This window comes from Phalacrocorax carbo, chromosome 17 (assembly GCF_963921805.1).
Source record: "Phalacrocorax carbo chromosome 17, bPhaCar2.1, whole genome shotgun sequence".
Lineage (NCBI taxonomy): Eukaryota > Metazoa > Chordata > Aves > Suliformes > Phalacrocoracidae > Phalacrocorax > Phalacrocorax carbo.
Genome location: NC_087529.1, coordinates 9,893,854 through 9,911,874, shown reverse-complemented (window position 1 = coordinate 9,911,874; position 18,021 = coordinate 9,893,854). Strand labels below are relative to the sequence as shown.

The 18,021-nt window shown below is 40.1% G+C and overlaps 1 protein-coding gene across 1 annotated transcript in view; it reads left to right on the top strand.

The window, feature by feature from the left end:
* Positions 1–18,021, top strand: part of ANKFY1 (ankyrin repeat and FYVE domain containing 1) — a 33,540-nt gene that overhangs the window by 9,842 nt on the left and 5,677 nt on the right. The window contains exons 5-21 of the mRNA XM_064467596.1: positions 700–823; positions 2,340–2,489; positions 3,392–3,557; positions 5,689–5,893; positions 6,641–6,709; positions 7,446–7,645; positions 8,069–8,166; positions 8,573–8,795; positions 9,744–9,842; positions 11,095–11,248; positions 12,179–12,347; positions 13,522–13,640; positions 13,988–14,144; positions 15,392–15,592; positions 16,667–16,843; positions 17,283–17,430; positions 17,688–17,778. Of these exons, the coding sequence (XP_064323666.1) occupies positions 700–823; positions 2,340–2,489; positions 3,392–3,557; positions 5,689–5,893; positions 6,641–6,709; positions 7,446–7,645; positions 8,069–8,166; positions 8,573–8,795; positions 9,744–9,842; positions 11,095–11,248; positions 12,179–12,347; positions 13,522–13,640; positions 13,988–14,144; positions 15,392–15,592; positions 16,667–16,843; positions 17,283–17,430; positions 17,688–17,778 (2,550 nt within the window). The remainder of the gene's footprint in view (positions 1–699; positions 824–2,339; positions 2,490–3,391; positions 3,558–5,688; positions 5,894–6,640; positions 6,710–7,445; positions 7,646–8,068; positions 8,167–8,572; positions 8,796–9,743; positions 9,843–11,094; positions 11,249–12,178; positions 12,348–13,521; positions 13,641–13,987; positions 14,145–15,391; positions 15,593–16,666; positions 16,844–17,282; positions 17,431–17,687; positions 17,779–18,021) is intronic.

The window sequence follows — 18,021 nt, the reverse complement described above, 5'->3', positions numbered from 1 at the left end:
CCTAAACATTCCCCAGCTGTTGTCTGGTCATGGTGGTCTGGTTACAAGTCCGTGTACAGTATGCTACTAGTAACTATTATATGTCTTGGTGTAGGTGTTTGCACCTGGTGACAAGTATTACCATTTTTTTGGTCTTAATATCTGCTTGGAGATCTCTGGCATGTTTAACTTCATCTTCATTTTCAGGTACTTGGGTTTTCTTCCCATAAACTCAAACTAATAGCTTCACACCTACAAAGATCAGGTGGATTTGCTGTTAAAGCTTATCCCTTCTCTTTATTAAACAAATAGCTGTATTTGACATGCCTTTTTCTAGTGTTGGCACAAAAGCTGCTTGTGATCACTGCTGTACTTGTAAAGATAGAAATCTTCCCTACTTCATAACAGTGAATGAACTGCAGTTTGTTCCCTTGGGAGAACTAGGATGACTGTCTCCACTTGCGGGCTCCTGCCATGTGTGGTGTTATCATGGGGCCTTAGCTTAGATGGACTCAAATAGGAGTCTGCTCTTATGGAAACTGTCTTGCAGGGCTTTTGATCAAAGTGTTTATGCTGCTTAGCCTTATAGTAAGGCAAGGCCAAGCCACTTTGTACTGGCATCTAGGAAAAGGAGTATTTAGGACCCTGTTCCAGCATGGCAGAGTAATTACATTAAAGCTCTTTCCTGATTGCTGAACACTGGCTTTCCTATTTTGACAGATGTGAAAAAGGAGTTATGTCACTAGTTAATGTCAGGAACTGCATCCGTTTCTATCAGACTGCTGAGGAGCTGAATGCCAGCACTCTTCTAAACTATTGTGCTGAGATAATTGCCAGTCACTGGGTAAGTACTGTCAGAAGGAAGAAGAAAAATGTCTGCAGAGTATAGGAACTTAATCAGTAGAGTTCTGATTAACTTAATGTACTGTCTAAGCTCAGGGGTATCTCTTGGTGTGCTAGCATTCAAGCATCCCAGTTGGGATGGGCTTTCCATGGATTCCTGATAACTTTCAGTGACTAAGATGACCTATTACACTGACCCTGTATGTTTGAAAGGAGTGACAGTGTTGATAAAAAGCTGTCAGATCTGTGTGCCCTGACCAATGGTGTGAGTGAAGGGGCTCCCAGGAGTGACTTTTCCCTTCCCATCTGTCTCAGTTATCTTTACAATACGTGCTTTTGATGCTATGTGTTGTTTAGTATTCTCTACAATACTAATTAATAATTATGCTTTGAAACAAAGCATGTTAAATGGTTCCTCTAAGATTTTTGTCTTTAGAGGTCATGTCTGTTGTCTGTCTTGGTGTGAATGTCTTGACAGTGGGGATGTAGCTTATAGCCTGAAGAGTTGTTCTGTTCATTGGAAATACTTCACTGTAAAAAGCATCTTACTTTCCTAAACAAAGGGACTGTAGTCTAGTAAGCCAGTCAGTTGTTTATCACATCTGGGCTCTAAACTGCTTAGAAGTTCATCCATAGTTGGTCTCTATCTGTACAGATCACAAATCCCTGGCCTATTTTTACTTCTAAAAATAATCCAGGGACAACTTCATCTGCTGAGCTGGAGGGAGTGACGAGGAGTCTTGCAACTGACATGGAAGTTTCATTTGCTCTGATCTGTTATTTTGAGGAGAGTTGGATTAATTGTGTAATTGATTAGCCCTTGAAATAAGACTTGTCAAGAGCAGTGTGTGAGGATTTAGGTTATTCTAAATCCAAAATACATCATCCAGATGTGGATATTTCTTTGTTTGACTAACGCCAAAACAGAAGGGAGTGCTTTGATATGTGAATATATTAAAGATTCTGGTATCTGAACCTGCAGGTCAGCCACTCTGACTCTTGCTTCTGGCTATTAACTTTTGACACTATCTGGAAATGAGGCTGTTTCTGTTCAGTCAAATGAGTGCTAACTCAAAAATAAGGTCTTTATATTTGAAGCTTCTGTTTACTTTTATTCAGTGTCTTTCAAAGTTACGTGGAGTTGTCAGTCTTCAATAGTTGTAGGCCTTTTTGTCAGAAAACTCTAATCTGTGAATTAACTCCACATAGAGAATTCGTGTAGAGGCTAGATGTTAATCTACTGGAATGTCTGGTAAAATGCTAGTTCTCCATCTCTGTAGACAAAAGGAAAGGAAAATTTCATTAACTGATCTTGAAACTAAAATGTAATATGTAAAACATTCTGAGTGTTTCTTCCTAGTCTTAAAAGGCGATCTTGGATTGTTCCTGCTTGTTACGATGTTATCAAAATGGAGCTTTTAACTGAACTTGTTTTGTGAACTTCATAATTACATTGTGCAATGTCTTGTTTATAAATAAGAGTATTGCTTACCCTTTTCTTTTTTTATTGATTCTAGGATGACTTGCGTAAAGAAGACTTCAGTAGCATGAGTGCTCAGTTATTGTATAAAATGTTCAAGTCAAAGACAGAATATCCTTTGCATAAAGCTATTAAAGTTGAGAGAGAAGATGTAGTCTTTTTGTATCTTATTGAAATGGATTCACAGGTATAGTGAGACTGACTTGATCTGTCTTGTAGAATTTGGTGTTTCAAATAACTACCAGTCTGAACATTGTTATTGATTTGTCACTAATTCTTATCTGCATGTTTATCATTGCTATAGCTACTTCTGTGTATGTAGTAGAGGTCTAGCAGTAAAGGCTCCATAAAGATAAAATTTAAAATGTTATGAATCACTTCTGTAAACATCTTGCCTGCAACAGATTGTATCTAATAAAATCCAGTACTTGATATCGCTATGCACACTTAAAGTTGAATAGTATAATAGCCAACTTTGCTGCTTCATGGCAGTTCAGTAAACATCACTTTGAACAAATGCCTTTTTCTTCTATTGAACGTTTGAAGTAACAGGCATTTGTTGTGTTTGGATGAACACTTTAAACAACTAGCAAGTAAGTTGTTCCGCAACAGGGGGGCAGGAAGAATTATTCAAGTATTAATTGTCAAAAATTATTCAATTGGTCCTTTAAGATGCCTCAAATCCTAATTGGAAGCTGGGACTTCAGTAGCAGTATTTAGCACCCTTAGGTGCTAATCCAGTTAGGATTTGAGGTATCTTAAAGGAGTAATTGAATAACTCTTCCTAGTACTATGTTGAATATGCCTATGTAGGCAGCATCTTTTAAGAGCGTACTAGTCTTGTTTCCTGTGAGTTAAACAAGACTTGCAGACAGAACTCCTGTTTTCTCATGGAACAGCCCTCTGGGTAGGCTCACATGTTGTGATGCTAATCTTCTGATTGTTTTTCTGTGTAAGATGCACTTACAAAATGCTAGTGTTGCATTTAGGTATTAGAGCTGAAGGTAGTTGGAACAGACTGTTAAAATATTATGTTGGGTCGGTGGGCATGCTTTTAACTAATGTCAGTTGACTGAATTTGTATTATAGCTTCCTGGGAAGCTCAATGAATTAGATCACAATGGAGATCTTGCTTTGGATCTAGCCCTTGCTCAAAGACTGGAGAGCATTGCAACTACACTGGTCAACTACAAGGCTGACGTAGATCGGGCAGACAAGAGAGGCTGGAGTCTATTACATAAAGCTATCCAAAGAGGTAAGTAAATAGGATATGAAGCTGTGCTAACTTGCAGTTGTTCCCGGTGTGGAATCTATATTCCAAAGTCTATTCCTGTGTCACTTTGTAGTTGACACTTCAGTTAGAAAACTGTAGTCAAGGATGAACTTTGTCCTGTTTCTTTTTTTTAAACTTAAAACCAAACAAACTTATTTGGGATCTGAAAGCTAGCCTGTTGGCTGCTGAACTAGACTCATACTACATGACATCCAGAAGCAATCTAGTAAAGCATTTTCTGCTAAAGAAAGAAATGTAGGGGCATACTGAGAGCATTATAACTTGACAGCTCAATGTCTTTCTGACAAATAGTTGAATCAAGCATGAGAGCCTAGTTACAAATAAAGATGAAGTCTCTTTCTAGAGCTGGGTTGAAAGCAGCATATCTTTCTTTGTGATTATGGTTAACAGCAAGGGTCCTTGTTACTGGATAGCAGTTCTAGGAGAGGAAAAACTGACTGGAAGAAGAGGAGGAGGAGGTGGAGGTGTTTCTATGCCAGTCTGAATATATTCAGAGCTCTGGTGAATAGTTATCAGAGCATAATCCAGCATAGTTATCAGAGTGGAGTCTAAGCACAACTACGTGACTATCTTGAGCTGTTTTCTACCTTAGAGTGGAAAATACATTTTATGACACTTGGAGCATGGTAAGACCTGTTTGCCTTGGCCACAGTACTCTGAAGGCTTTGGAGCAGCAGCATCTTGACTTATAGCCAGTCTGGTAGGAGTCTGTAGTGAGTGCCTTGTGCTGCTGGTTGCCTGCAATGACACCTTTGGCAGCTCTGTTCCAGAAAGCCAAGCACAACAGGAACCTTACCTGTGACTGGGCCTCGTAGGTGTTGTAGTGCTACAAATTAAAAGCATAAGTTTATTTTTAACAGCAAGCTTTTTTGGAATCTTAGAAGTAGGTTCAGTTTTGTGAGCTCAAAATACATCTTCACTTAATCTCCTACATATCTAAACAGGATAATGCTGGTGTCTGATCCTGTGAATGAATCTTCAGCAGCAGGAGTAGGAGACCTTCTAGGCATAGGTCAGTGTTGTGACAGCTGCAGCCCTACAAAGCACTAGAAGGATTGTGGCAGGCTGCTTTTATATCCAATACTAAGATTTGTCCTCTAGTCCTAATGTCCGCATTCAGTCTAAGCTAGAGCTCTGGGAATGAATGCTTGCTTTCTCAGTAACCAAAGCTTCAGTGAATTAATCACTGTTAACAATCACATGTTCTAGAAATTGAGCTGAAGTGAATTGTCTGAACTTGCCACATGATTGTTATTTCTTATGATCACTGGAGAATGTGGGAATGTCAGATATGGAAATGAGAAAATGGGGATTTTGATTTTTGCTGGTGGAGGTAATACAGCAATCTGTAAAGGCAAACCGTTGTCTTGGTTCTCCAGTCTTGCATTCAGGACAAGCAACTTGTTAATACATCTATTCAAAGTAGTCTTTGGAGTAAGGGGAATTAGAATGACTTTGGGATAATACTCTGCATCTTGGTGTTTCAAGTCTAAGGTTTCATGTACTGAAGTGGGCCTGACCTCTGACAAGCTCTCAAGAGGGAGTCCTTAAAAATACTATGCATGGGGGATCCTGACTGTGAAGCCCTTACCCTGTATATAATGGGGCATAAACTTTCAAGAGCAACGGCTGTGTTATTGCTTATTTATGTAGCAATACTGATTAGATGATGACTAACTTCAACTACACACTTTTAAACTGATGCTGAGGAATAGTACTCTTTGTTCAAAAACTACTTGTATATTTAGTCTCAAATTGGTCCAAATGTGTGTTAAAGCAGCAATGGATTTGTCTTGGTAGAGGAACTAGAAAACTCACAATCACTATAGCAAATAAACTAGTGCATGAACTTGAGTCACATGTAACCTCTGGGCAAAACACTTTTTCCAAGGGGGTGTTATAAAATATTTTAATCCTGACTTTGCAGTGAAATGTTCTTGAAGTTACCTATTGCCAAGGCATTCTAAAAGCAGACACTTGTATTGGAATGATTGTATGGTATAGAGGGAAATCATGTGTATCCATTTTCTATACTTTATACAAGTCCATAGGGTTCCAGTGTATCCATAAATAACATTTTGTTTCACAATAGGAGATAAATTTGCTGCAAACTTTCTCATTAAAAATGGTGCGCGTGTGAATGCTGCGACACTGGGAGACCAGGAGACTCCTCTGCACCTTGTGGCATCATACAGCCCCAAGAAGCATTTGCCAGATGTCATGGCTGAGATGGCACAGATAGCAGAGTCCCTCTTACAGGCAGGAGCCAATCCAAATATGCAAGACAGCAAAGGAAGGTAAATACTGGGTAAAGTCGGTTATCAGTTTAACAGGTAATACTGTAGTGATTAGATGCAGCCCACTAAGAACCTGCTCAGGTCTGTCAGCAGAGCACAAGTGATACTGGAAGCAGGAAAGATTAATTCATTAATGCAGTTTGAGACCCATGGGCAGCACTCAGAGGAAAGCTGTGCAGGCTGAATGGTACCCTGTCATTACTAAGCCCAGCTATAGAAAGCTGAGGTGAGTTGGTTGTGTTGGAACACATGGTGCACAATTAATTTGCCTCTATTGAACCACTGAACAGCAAGGCAAGTAAACTAAGATGACAAATAGTATTCCTGAAAGGTACCTCTCTTTGAAGCTGTCAGTGAAACTGAAATTATCTCTAAGAGCCAGTATCTGCAGCATGTTCATCTGAAGTGTACGGCCTGTAAACTGCTTTACAGATCAGGCTGGGCTGGCAAACAAGTACATAAAATGATACAGAAGACTTGGAGTATATCAGCTGCTCACTTCTGATAAGTCAAGCTCTTCTGCTTTTTCGTTGAAGGTTAGCTCTTACATTAGTGTAAAGAGTTGTCTACTACTAAATTAATTGGAATCATGTCCACTAAGCAGGTAGATGGCTCTTTCAAGATGTGCTTGTGCCCTTCTCCTGAAAGGAGAGACAAAAGTTAACCCCACTGTAGGGGCATGTTGGTGGCCACAGTCTTAAGCATCTCACTTATTAGTAACGTAACTGTACTTTGCTCCAATTGCAGGACCCCATTACATGTGTCAATTGTGGTCAGGAATGAACCTGTATTCAGTCAACTTCTTCAGTGCAAACAGTAAGTCTCGCTTGAATGTAAAAAACACTGAGCTTACCTTGTACAGTGAAGGTATGAAAACTGGTCTAAAACACTTCTATGCCTTTTTGCCTTATTATAAGGCTGGCAGTAGGCTTGGGTTGCAAAAATGTAAAAGCTTTGCATAACTTGAGATGCCAGATCAATGCCAAAAGCCAAGAAGGTTTTGCCCTACTGTAAAGAGGAAGCAAAACTGCACCTCAGTGTTTGTTTTTTTCAAAGAGGGCTAGGTGAAATAAAGTAGCAGTAACTTCATCTGTAGTGGAGCTAAAAGGAATAAGATGACTTTTAATGTCTGAATACGTTCTTGAGTGTGACTTAGGTGCTGCTTAAAGCCAATGCAGGTGACTGCTTAGGGTAATGAAGCAGAATACTTCATTTGACTGTGTTTCTTTGTAGTTGAACTTGCAGTTCTTGTATACAACTTACTCAAATAACAAGAGGATTTATTTGCCTCTCTTACATTTAGTGTACCGGGGCCATGCTTCTCCTAGGAGCAATGAGCTTAAATCTGGTAGCCATTAAAAGGTGTCTAGCTTGTTTCAGAGTATTCACAAATCCTCTGAAGTAACTGGAGCTACGGTAGGCTTCTTGGCAAGCAGAAGTTGTCAGTGAGGTATTAGATAAACTAGTACAGCTGTTCAGACACTTGAAACTTAAGCTGCATTGGGGACCACTTTTAAGGTATAAATTGGGGAACATTAACTCTTATTTTTAGACTAGACTTGGAGCTGAAGGATCATGAAGGAAGCACAGCTCTGTGGCTTGCGGTTCAGTATATCACTGTATCGTCTGATCAGTCTGTAAACCCTTTTGAGGATGCCCCTGTTGTAAATGGAACTTCATTTGATGAGAACAGTTTTGCAGCAAGGCTGATCCAACGAGGCAGCAATACAGATGCTCCAGACACAGTAACAGGTAAAACAGACTTGTATTTCTGTGTAGGTGGAAGGCTTGCAAGATAATTGCTTAATCCTAACTGCTCTGAGGAGCTGAATGAGGTTTCAACAGCATTTGCTGCATAATAAATGGCAGGTGGTAGTAGTTCTACCCAGAGCTGGAACACTGACAGGTCCCAAGCTGAGCTTGACTTGCAGGAAGTGACAGAAAATCTGGACTCCTTGCCAGGTCCTAACATCCTCTTTACAGTTTCAAAATGTGTAGTTGCTAAATGGTAGTGCCCAAGACACCCCAGCATTGCAAGGGGACTACTAGTAGATAGGATTTTCCTTGTTGGCTTCAAATTTTAATGTTGTAAGGGTGTGGGAAGGTGCTAGCACACTGTTAGTATTAAAGTGTTGTTAGAATAGGACCCTAACAGTGTTAATCATTTTTCTTTAGGAAACTGCTTGCTTCAGAGGGCAGCTGGTGCAGGAAATGAGGCAGCTTCTCTCTTCCTAGCAACCCATGGAGCAAAAGTCAACCACCAAAACAAATGGGTAAAAGCAGAAACCTATAGACTAGTCTGAAAGTTTCCTTATTTCTCCTCAGAAATAAGAGAGCTCTCATTGCTAACTAGCTTAAAGCAAGCTGGAACACCTGCTGAGCCTTTTGCATGTTTTCACATATTTGCTAGTGATCAGACAACTGTGGCATTCTTGTGGCACTCTTTTTTTTTTTTTTTGCAGCATTACCATTTGTCAGCATGCTTTTAACACTTCCCTCAGTGCCTCTTGTAATAAAGACCGTAACAGAGGCTAACTCCTGTAGTTTGAAAGTTCTAAGGAGCTTCAACTACGGGGCTTAAGCTCTTCACACCAATTCTTTTGGGCATAGTAGTTTAAAAGCTACTTCTCTTCTGACTTTCATGTCTCAAGCTGTTAAACTATACCCTGTTTATTAAAGGGAGAAACACCACTGCATACAGCCTGTAGGCATGGCCTAGCAAACCTGACAGCAGAACTTCTGCAACAAGGAGCCAATCCAAACATCCAGACAGCAGAAGCTGTGCTTAGTCAGAGGGATGCATCTTCTCCAACAGCAGAGAGTGTTTATCTGCAAACTCCCCTTCACATGGCTATTGCTCACAATCACCCAGATGTGGTGTCAGTCATTCTGGAGCAAAAAGGTAGGTTTTTCTCGTTCCGGCTGTGGTAATGCTGTAGAGGATCAGTGTGTCAGGATGGTATCTAAACTGTGCTTTGACAGACTACTAATAAAGCATGTTTTCCTGTAAACATTGTTTAAGTAGAGCAATTAGTAAGGCTGGCTAAATATAGTCTTAAACTAAAATCATCTGCTTGTTAAGACTAGAAAATTAAGTTGCCCATAAGTCTTTCTAAATTCTCCACTGTAGAGGATGGACTTGAACACTTCACCCCAGGTTGTATTCTAGCTGTACAACTAAGATCCTCTTTCTTCCCCCATCAAAGCATCTGGTTCAGGTAAATGTTGGAATCAAAGGCATCTTTCTATGATGAGACTTCTGCCTCCCTAAACTCTTTAAGAGGATTTTGTAGAGAGTAATGCCAGTATTGTAGCAAAGTTGAGACTTGAGTACTGAAATACCAGCAGATGAAAGTTTATTAAATGCTACTAGATCAGCTTCTCCTTTCTAGCAGCAGGAAGGGAGTTTGGCAGCTGAAGCAAGGCCTATTTTGTCTCCTGCCACAAGTGGGATTTAGAGGGAGCAGGTGAATTGGGGAGAGTATCCCAGGGAGCTGAGAAGGAGGGATGCTGCTACTGTCTTGCAGCACAGCTTCCATTCTTTGTTCTCGGAACTTTGCATATGCCAGTCTATTTGGACATGGAGGTAGAAAGGGGGCTGGTTAAGCCTCTTAGCTGGAAAGCTGAATTTTTTTAGTGTAAGTATGAAGATCAGGTAGTTGTGGCAATACTACCTGAATCCCAAGCAGTATTCCATCAGGGAAACTGAAGATATCGTTCTCAGGTCTTTCAAAGTGACTGCTAAAGGAGCAGCCTACTTCAAAATGTGACACTGCTACTCCCGCAGCTTTCAGAGCACATCTGCTGGTCAAGAACAAGAATGCTGTAATTCCTTATGCTTTTTTTCCAGCTAATGCTCTTCATGCTACCAACAACTTGCAAATTATTCCTGACTTTAGTCTAAAGGACTCACGAGACCAGACTGTGCTGGGATTGGCTCTTTGGACAGGTATGTGCCTTCAAAGCAAGAGGAGAATTTACAGAGATATGGAAGCTATGATGTGGATAAGATTTTTAAGACAAAACAGTGTGTGTGTGTTCATGTCCTGGCTTGTGCTGCTGGTGAGAAGTTCTCAAGGGGAGCTTTAGATGATCCTTCAGCTTCTAATACTCAGTGTTTGCATCTGACTTACTGATAGATTTCTAGCCCTACAGCTTCCCTTGTTCACTAGCAGGTAGCCTGGAGCCTCTTACCCACAACTGTACTTGAAGTTCTGCAGAACTGTTCCACTGTGAACTCCCCGGTAGTTTTCATATGAGATCAACATATCTTCTCTTTGTAGTTGACTCTGTTCTAGGTGCTGGTTAATACAGTAATGCTGATCTTTATAAAGGGAAGGTGAGCTACTTGAAGTAGCTGTTAAGGGAGTGAATCTTGAAATTCTGAATCAGAAGATGCTTTCTTGTCTTGAAATGTGGAGGGGAATGGTTTGGGGAAAACTAGATACTGATGTGTGCAGCCAAGTGACTCTTCAACAATATCAGGACATCATCAAAAGAAAGAGGTGATGTGTTCACTCCTGAACTTAAGTACAGTCCTACTGAGCTGGAAACAGTAGCTGTATGGGGGATGACAACTCATACTCTGGATTTAAGGAGGCTGAATGCTAGTGATGTTGCTCTGTGCAGGAGTGCTAGGTGTCATCCATATGTAACAACCAGCTTTACTGTCCAGGCTTGTCACTTTCCTTTCCAATGAAAGGAAACCAAAATGTAGCTTTCTCCTTTTCTCCTTACCATTGCCCTTATCTGCTTCTGAGTTAAAGGAGGAGGAACTAAGATAAACATCTAATACAGTAATATTCAAGGGAATAGCTTATGAATGTAATACCAAAGTTAATATGTTGGACAAAGGTCTGAAGTGCTATGAAGGATTAAGCTAGGTACAGTTAAGGAGGAGTCTGCTACATTTAGATTGGCAGAACTAATGGGAAAGCTTTGCCCTGTAGCAGACCATATCTTGTGCCTTCAAGCAAAATCAAAAGGGCTCAGTAATCAATATTCAGTAAGTCTGTCAATGAATATTCAATCTGGGTAGAGCCAGAGTTGGCTTAGCTCATATATGTAAATTTTAATAGGTTCTAATATTGATTCAGTGTCTCTTACTGTAATTACTGAAAACTGAAAGCTTGAACTTTTATTTATCTTCAGTGTTTCTTTTATAGAACTGAAGGTAGAATACTAATGAGCTTTAACTCTAGGCATGCACACGATAGCAGCTCAGCTGCTTGGATCTGGGGCGTCCATCAATGACACAATGTCAGACGGGCAGACTCTACTACATACTGCAATACAGAGACAAGACAGTAAGAGTGCACTCTTCTTGCTGGAACATCAGGCAGATATAAACGTCAGGTAAGATCTTAACTGACACAACACTGAACTGGATATGTATTTAGGACTGGGTGGGGATGACTGTCTTTATATAATGGCTTGAAGTTGGTTTCAAATAATGACTTGTGCATTTAATGCCATAAAAAGCAAACACTTGTTATGGCTGAGGGTTTACATATGTGAACTTGGACCTACATATAGCTCCATTGGTCAGTACTTCCTCTAGCGGCTGCAGAGGGAGATGCCACTTAATTCTAGGTAGAACAGAATCCTCTGTAACAGGCTCTCAAGTCCTAGGGGCATGGTACTGAACTTATATCGTCTCATCTATTTGCCAGTTTGTTGGAGCTGCATGTTTTCTTAATTAGATGTAGCTCCAGCAACAAGATTCTGATAGAACTTGCCTCCTGAGCATCTCCTAGTCTAACATATCAATTTGTCTGAACAAAACATTTGTCTGTTTGTGACTGACAGGTTGTCTTTGAAATTTGGTGGGCTCTACTGTAATGAGTGTCATGGGTACAAACTGCCTCATACCACTGTTCTAACTTCAGTTTCTTAACAGTTGGTATTTCTGACTGTTGCTTGAAGTGTTACCACAGTGCAGACAAAGCTGTTCACTTCTGTGGCAGTAAGCTTGCTCTGAAGGAACTCTGTTCGAGTAATGGCTGCACTTAAGGAAGTGGCGTTCTCTGAGCTAAGAACATTAACGTGCTTTTCAAACTTCAGAAGACAATCACTTTCTACTAAAGTGGGGGGAGAAAGAAAGGTAAACTATGTAGCTGTGATGAAAAACTAATATGTTGTGTCTGCTTGCCTGCAATGATAAGGTCTTACCACAGCAAAAATACATGCATGAGGAGATAATTCTTGGCTTTGCCAATAAACTACTGTAACATGAGACCTCACTATATTGCAATAGTAACACGCATCAAACTGTACCTATTGCAGAACACAGGATGGAGAGACTGCCTTGCAGCTAGCTATAAAAAATCAGCTCCCTCTTGTGGTTGATGCTATTTGTACCAGGGGAGCAGATATGTCTGTGCCAGATGAGAAAGGAAATCCTCCTTTATGGCTTGCCTTAGAAAATAACTTGGAAGATATTGCATCAACTCTGGTAAGACTGTCAGCTGACTTAATTGAGTCTCACTTTGGCCCTTTGTTGCTAGCAAAATGCACAAATCAGCAAAAAAACTCAATGCATGAGAAGAGTAGTTCTACACCACTGTTCAACTTCCACAGCTTTTTCTTCACCAGAAGTTTATTTTTCTTGGGAAATCTTTTATAAACACTGTAGTCTGTATAGCCAAATAGCTTTTAGCCACTGTAATAAGAGTATAGAATATCCTATCCGGATTCCTAATTTTGGAAAGAATAAGGATTTACTAAAAACATCAATCTGTAGTGTACCAGGCTTGTATAATGATAGGTGTCCTGAATAATACTGAACACCCATATCTATGCTTTAGACTATGTGCTGATTTTTATTGCATCTTGAAGTTCCATCAGGAAAGCCTTTAAAGGCTTATTTACTTTTAAGACTACTTACTTTCAGGTGTAAGTGATGCAGCAGGAGATTTCTTAGGAGGCATAAGTAGACCTTATGTCTCCTTTATAAGGAAGTTACTTGAAAGCTTTGTCTCTGATATCCGGTTATTGTCTCTAGCAGACAACTACTTAAAAGCTGTGCTGATGAGCTGAGAAATACATCTTGTAACTGTACTTGACCATTTGTGCTGGTGTTGGATAAGAATCTGTGTGAGCACTGAAACTACTCATGTATAAACCTTGCAAATAGTCTGTCAAGACTTAAGTGCCACATTGCTTGAGTAAGTAGTTCTGTGGTAGAAGAATATAAATATTAGTTTTTTCCAGGAGCAGTATTTCTATCTGTGATTCACTGAATGTATAGGAAAACAAGTAAATGGGTGAGACCTTCAAGTAACATCAGCAGACATTGCATTTGACTCACTTTAGGCGCTTTTCACTGCTGAAAGCGAGGTAACCATTACCCAAACTTGCTTAAGATGTCTATATTCGGACCATATGAATCAATATCTGAACTTGTAGTAAACACTACCTAATTAAGTATTATATAGTAAAGCAATAGAATAATGGTCCAGAGGACATTAGTTTCCTGAAATTCAATGACTGTCACAAGGATAGATAAGGCATCTCAAATTTTATCTCGAAGGGATAATGTTTCAGAAGCATTAGTCAAAGCCTATATGAAGTATAGGAGCCTGCTGGAGATGTAAAATGTCACTGCCTCATTGTGCTGCTTCTTCCAGGTTAGACATGGATGTGATTCAACCTGTTGGGGCTCGGGACCAAGTGGCTGCTTACAAACTCTTCTTCACAGAGCTATCGATGAAAACAGTGAACAAATAGCATGCTTTCTTATTCGCAGGTCAGACCCCCTTCTAAAATACAAACTCTCTAATGTGCAGTCACATATTTTCCTGGCATGAATTATTTGAATGCTATTTTGGCTAGTAACTGGTATGTGCTTCACTAGACTTTTGGTGGGTGGGTGGCACTTCTGGAAGTCTGACTAATCTTACAGGCACATTCACTTATCTATATTAGCATCATATTCCTGATGACAAGAGGCAAACTAAACCCAGGAACTTGTGCTTATGTAGAATGTGATAGTAGTTGCAGGATCAGCTCTTGCAAACTTTTTTCTGACCTATGTTTGGAACAGTTTAAATCTGGATTAAGTGTAATAAATTCATTGTGTTGTATTTGTGTTAGTGGTTGTGACGTGAATAGTCCCAGAAAGCCAGGCCCGAATGGAGAGGGAGAAGAAGAAGCTCATGATGGACAGACACCCCTACACTTGGCAGCCTGCTGGGGGCTAGAAGAGGTGATCCAGTGCCTTTTGGAGTTTGGTGCCAATGTCAATGCTCAGGTATGTAGAGAAATTGTGCACAGTTTCTTTGAGGTTGATTCTTTGCCTCTAATGTAGTGAAAACAAACTGCCCTCTTAGCTGTGTATTTTGCTTGATAGGAAAAAGGACATCCTTCTACTCTGGCTGAGCCAATGTGATGACTGGCTGCAGTTCTGCTTTCTTTCCTGTCCCTTGTTACCAGATCAAGTACTTACCTGCCCCTATGATGGGTTAATTCAGGAAGCTGTACTGAAGGAAAATAGTGATGCAGAAAACTTCTTGCGGTGTTAGTTTTCCGATGTAATGATTGGAATTCAACTCCTTTCTCCCTAGTGTGAATTGAAGGCAGGAGTAGGGGTGTATTCTGCTGCAATTAATCACTAGATCAACTGTATTGTAAAACTACAAAATACTCTACTTCTAGTATGTTTAGGAAGTGTCTTCAGTTACTGAGTAAACTGAGGTGAGGTAACAGAGTTACACTTCATTTTTGATTATACAGTAATCCTTAAACAGAAGCTTGACAAATAACAAAAGGAATGAATGTGTAACACTTCTAGGTCCTGGTGCTATTGAAAATGACATCAAAATGACTGGCAGAACACATAGCCACAAAGCAGCCATGACTGTGAACTGCTGCTTGATAGGGACAAGCGATTAAACACCTTATTTGAATCTGCTAGACTTTGATATACTGCTTGCATAACAAACACACCTGATGCTGCTCTGTTTTTCAATGAGGGAACTTCAAGTGTTTAGCTTCCAGAAAACTTAGTGCTAGTGCCTGAGAGTCAAGCTAGGGAGATATCTGTAGTGCTGAATCTATGGAAATGATATCTCAGGTTTGTATACTGTGGTCTGTACATTGTTCTTTCAGATAAAAACTGAATTCTACAAATTGTTAATGCTATAAAGTATTAATATCAAATACCTCAAACTAATATTATAGTTGGAAGGCATTCTCTTGGAATACCTGTGTATGGTCCCGAATGCTCATCTCTGTCCCAAAAATGTCTGACTATGAGTAACGTTACTCTGAGCTACTTCAGTGGCTATATAGCAAAGGATTGAGGTCAGCCTATTTAGAGAAACAAATACCAATTTTCTTCACTTACACTGTGGATTTGTGCTCCCACTGCAGCTGTTTGGTGTCGCAGCTGGGCATATCACAGAACTAAACCAATAAGCTTTCTCTACTTTTCAGACTTAAGGAAGGGTTTGTGTATTCCTGAACCTTCATATAACAAACTTTCTGGTTTCCTTCTAGGATGCAGAAGGAAGAACTCCAATCCATGTTGCTATTAGCAACCAACATAATGTTATCATTCAGCTTATGATTTCACATCCAGATATTAAGCTAAATGTACGTGACAGGCAAGGAATGACTCCCTTTGCATGTGCTATGACATACAAAAATAACAAAGCAGCTGAAGCAATTTTGAAGAGGGAACCAGGAGCTGCTGAACAGGTAAGCTGGGAGTATTCAAAGCATGCTTGTTGTGTTACTGCACCAGTTGTGGTAACAGGTATTCCCCAGGCAAATCCTGCTTTATCCTTTTATGGCTTTATGTGCAGTGACATTTGACAGATGCCAGTTTTCTGAAGCAGGATTTATTAGGAAACTGTAGGTGTATACATGCTATGTGTGAGTAAGGACATCAAGGATTAGTGTCTTATCAAACCTTATCTCATGATGTCAGTAGTAAATTCAGGAACAGGCATATGTGTATATGTAAGGAGAAAGTTCTAACTCTACCCTTGTCTTCTGCTGGACTACTATGAAAATCTATTATGCAGCTTTCCTAAAGCTATCCAGAATAGAAACCCTGACCTAAAATAACTGAATAATAGATGTTGTGCTGCACTGCTGAACTATAAAACCTCCAACTGTATCTTCAGGCTTCTGGAGTTGACACTTCAGGCAGCTGTTCAGGAGTTTCTTCCTACCCTATGTAAGTTTAACTAGTAATGAAAATATTTGAGTGCTTAGTGAGCTGTTGTGATATATCTAAAACGTGGTTACAAATACAGCCAGTTCTAAATATGCTTTAACATCAGCTTCAAGGCAAAGATGAACAACAATGTGCACTTTGTATTAAGCCAAAAAATGAATATACTTTGCATCAGTGTGGCAGGATTGCATGTTGCTTGTTTCAGGTGTTAACTGCCAGATTGACTCAAGTTTGTTTCATTTAACTGAGTTTATCATTAACTGCTGCTCAGTACTTACTACACAGCTGTTAACCTTTTGTCTGTCATACTCTCTAGTGTGTGGTCAAGAAATGACAAGTTTATAAAATAGAAATAAAGTAGTCTGAAGCAGACTAGAGTGAGCAGTTGCAGCTGATAATTTCAGTTCAGCTTATTTGATAGTCACATCTATCAAATAAGTCCCTAATGTCAAGCAGAGAAAAGAACAAGGCTCTACAGTTTACCTTAAGTAGAGGGGGCGAGTATCTGTTGATGAAAATGTCCTACTACCTAACAATTTGCTGTTCTACAGAAATAATGGATTTCATTTTGCGTGCCCTTTCTGCCACAGGTTGATAATAAAGGTCGGAATTTCCTACATGTAGCTGTTCAGAACTCAGACATTGAGAGTGTGCTGTTCCTGATAAGTGTACAGGCTAATGTAAACTCTCGGGTCCAGGATGCCTCCAAACTAACACCTCTCCACCTGGCTGTACAAGCTGGCTCAGAGATCATTGTGCGTAATCTGGTATGTACTGAAGAGTCACTTTTTTCCTCTACTTAAAAATGCCCATTCTGCCTTACTGCATGTTGTGTGGAGGCTGGAGGAGTGAGTCAGCTGAAGGTGACACCACTTTTCCTGAGACGGAACTCAGACTTGCATGAAGTTCCCTTAGCTTGTGCTGTTAGCTGAGCTGCATCAGTAGCCTTTGTATGAGAATGTTTGATTTGCAGCAATCACTACCTAGTGTGGCTCACGTTGAAGGAGGAACTTTACCTTGCATTTTCTGCAGATTTGAATGTGAACACAAGTTGCAGCAGCTCAGCATTGATAGCATTTTATATATGCTGGAGGCCTAGAAGTATCCCTGTACAGCGGAGTCTTGTGTGCTTCATTTGCAGAAATAAGCTGTTGGCTAATAGCCCTGAAAACATCTTTGAACATATCCCTTCTTGCATCTTGACAGCTGCTTGCAGGTGCCCAGGTGAATGAACTGACGAAGCATCGTCAGACTGCTCTTCACTTAGCAGCCCAGCAAGATTTGCCCACAATTTGTTCAGTCCTTCTGGAGAATGGAGTAGACTTTGCAGCTGTAGATGAAAATGGAAATAATGGTAAACATCTGAAGTTCTACAATAGATGCAAATACTGCAGTAGGTCTGTTAATGGTATCTACTAGTGGTAGAGCCCACTGAATGGGTTCACTCTTCAAAGGTGAAAAAGAATGAAAGTCCAAGAATTTAAAGCTGGTGGAAGGAGTTTTGCACAGGGAAGGCGGGACAAATGGAAGGGATTGCCTAATTTTATCAGGCTGTACTTATTGCTGACACTAACTACTTCAGATTCTTGAAGCTTCTCTTTTACTTTTCAGCTCTTCATCTGGCAGTGATGCATGGCCGTCTAAATAATATCCGGGTCCTCCTCACAGAGTGCAATGTAGATGCAGAAGCCTTTAATATTAGGTAATTGGTCTTAACAGACTAAAAAAAAAACCCAGTCTATTTTTGAAATATGTGCCGGTATGACCAGATAAAAAACACCAAAGGTTTGGACTATAGTATTTCTACACTAATATTACAGTGAAGTGTGCAAAGCATGCTGTGTCTAAATGGTGTGGAAATTATGTATACTAAGAAAAGGAAGTTAAAGTAGGCAGCTGTGGGTGATGTACGGAGTTACTTAGGTGTAGCATTGTTTTGGTCTGA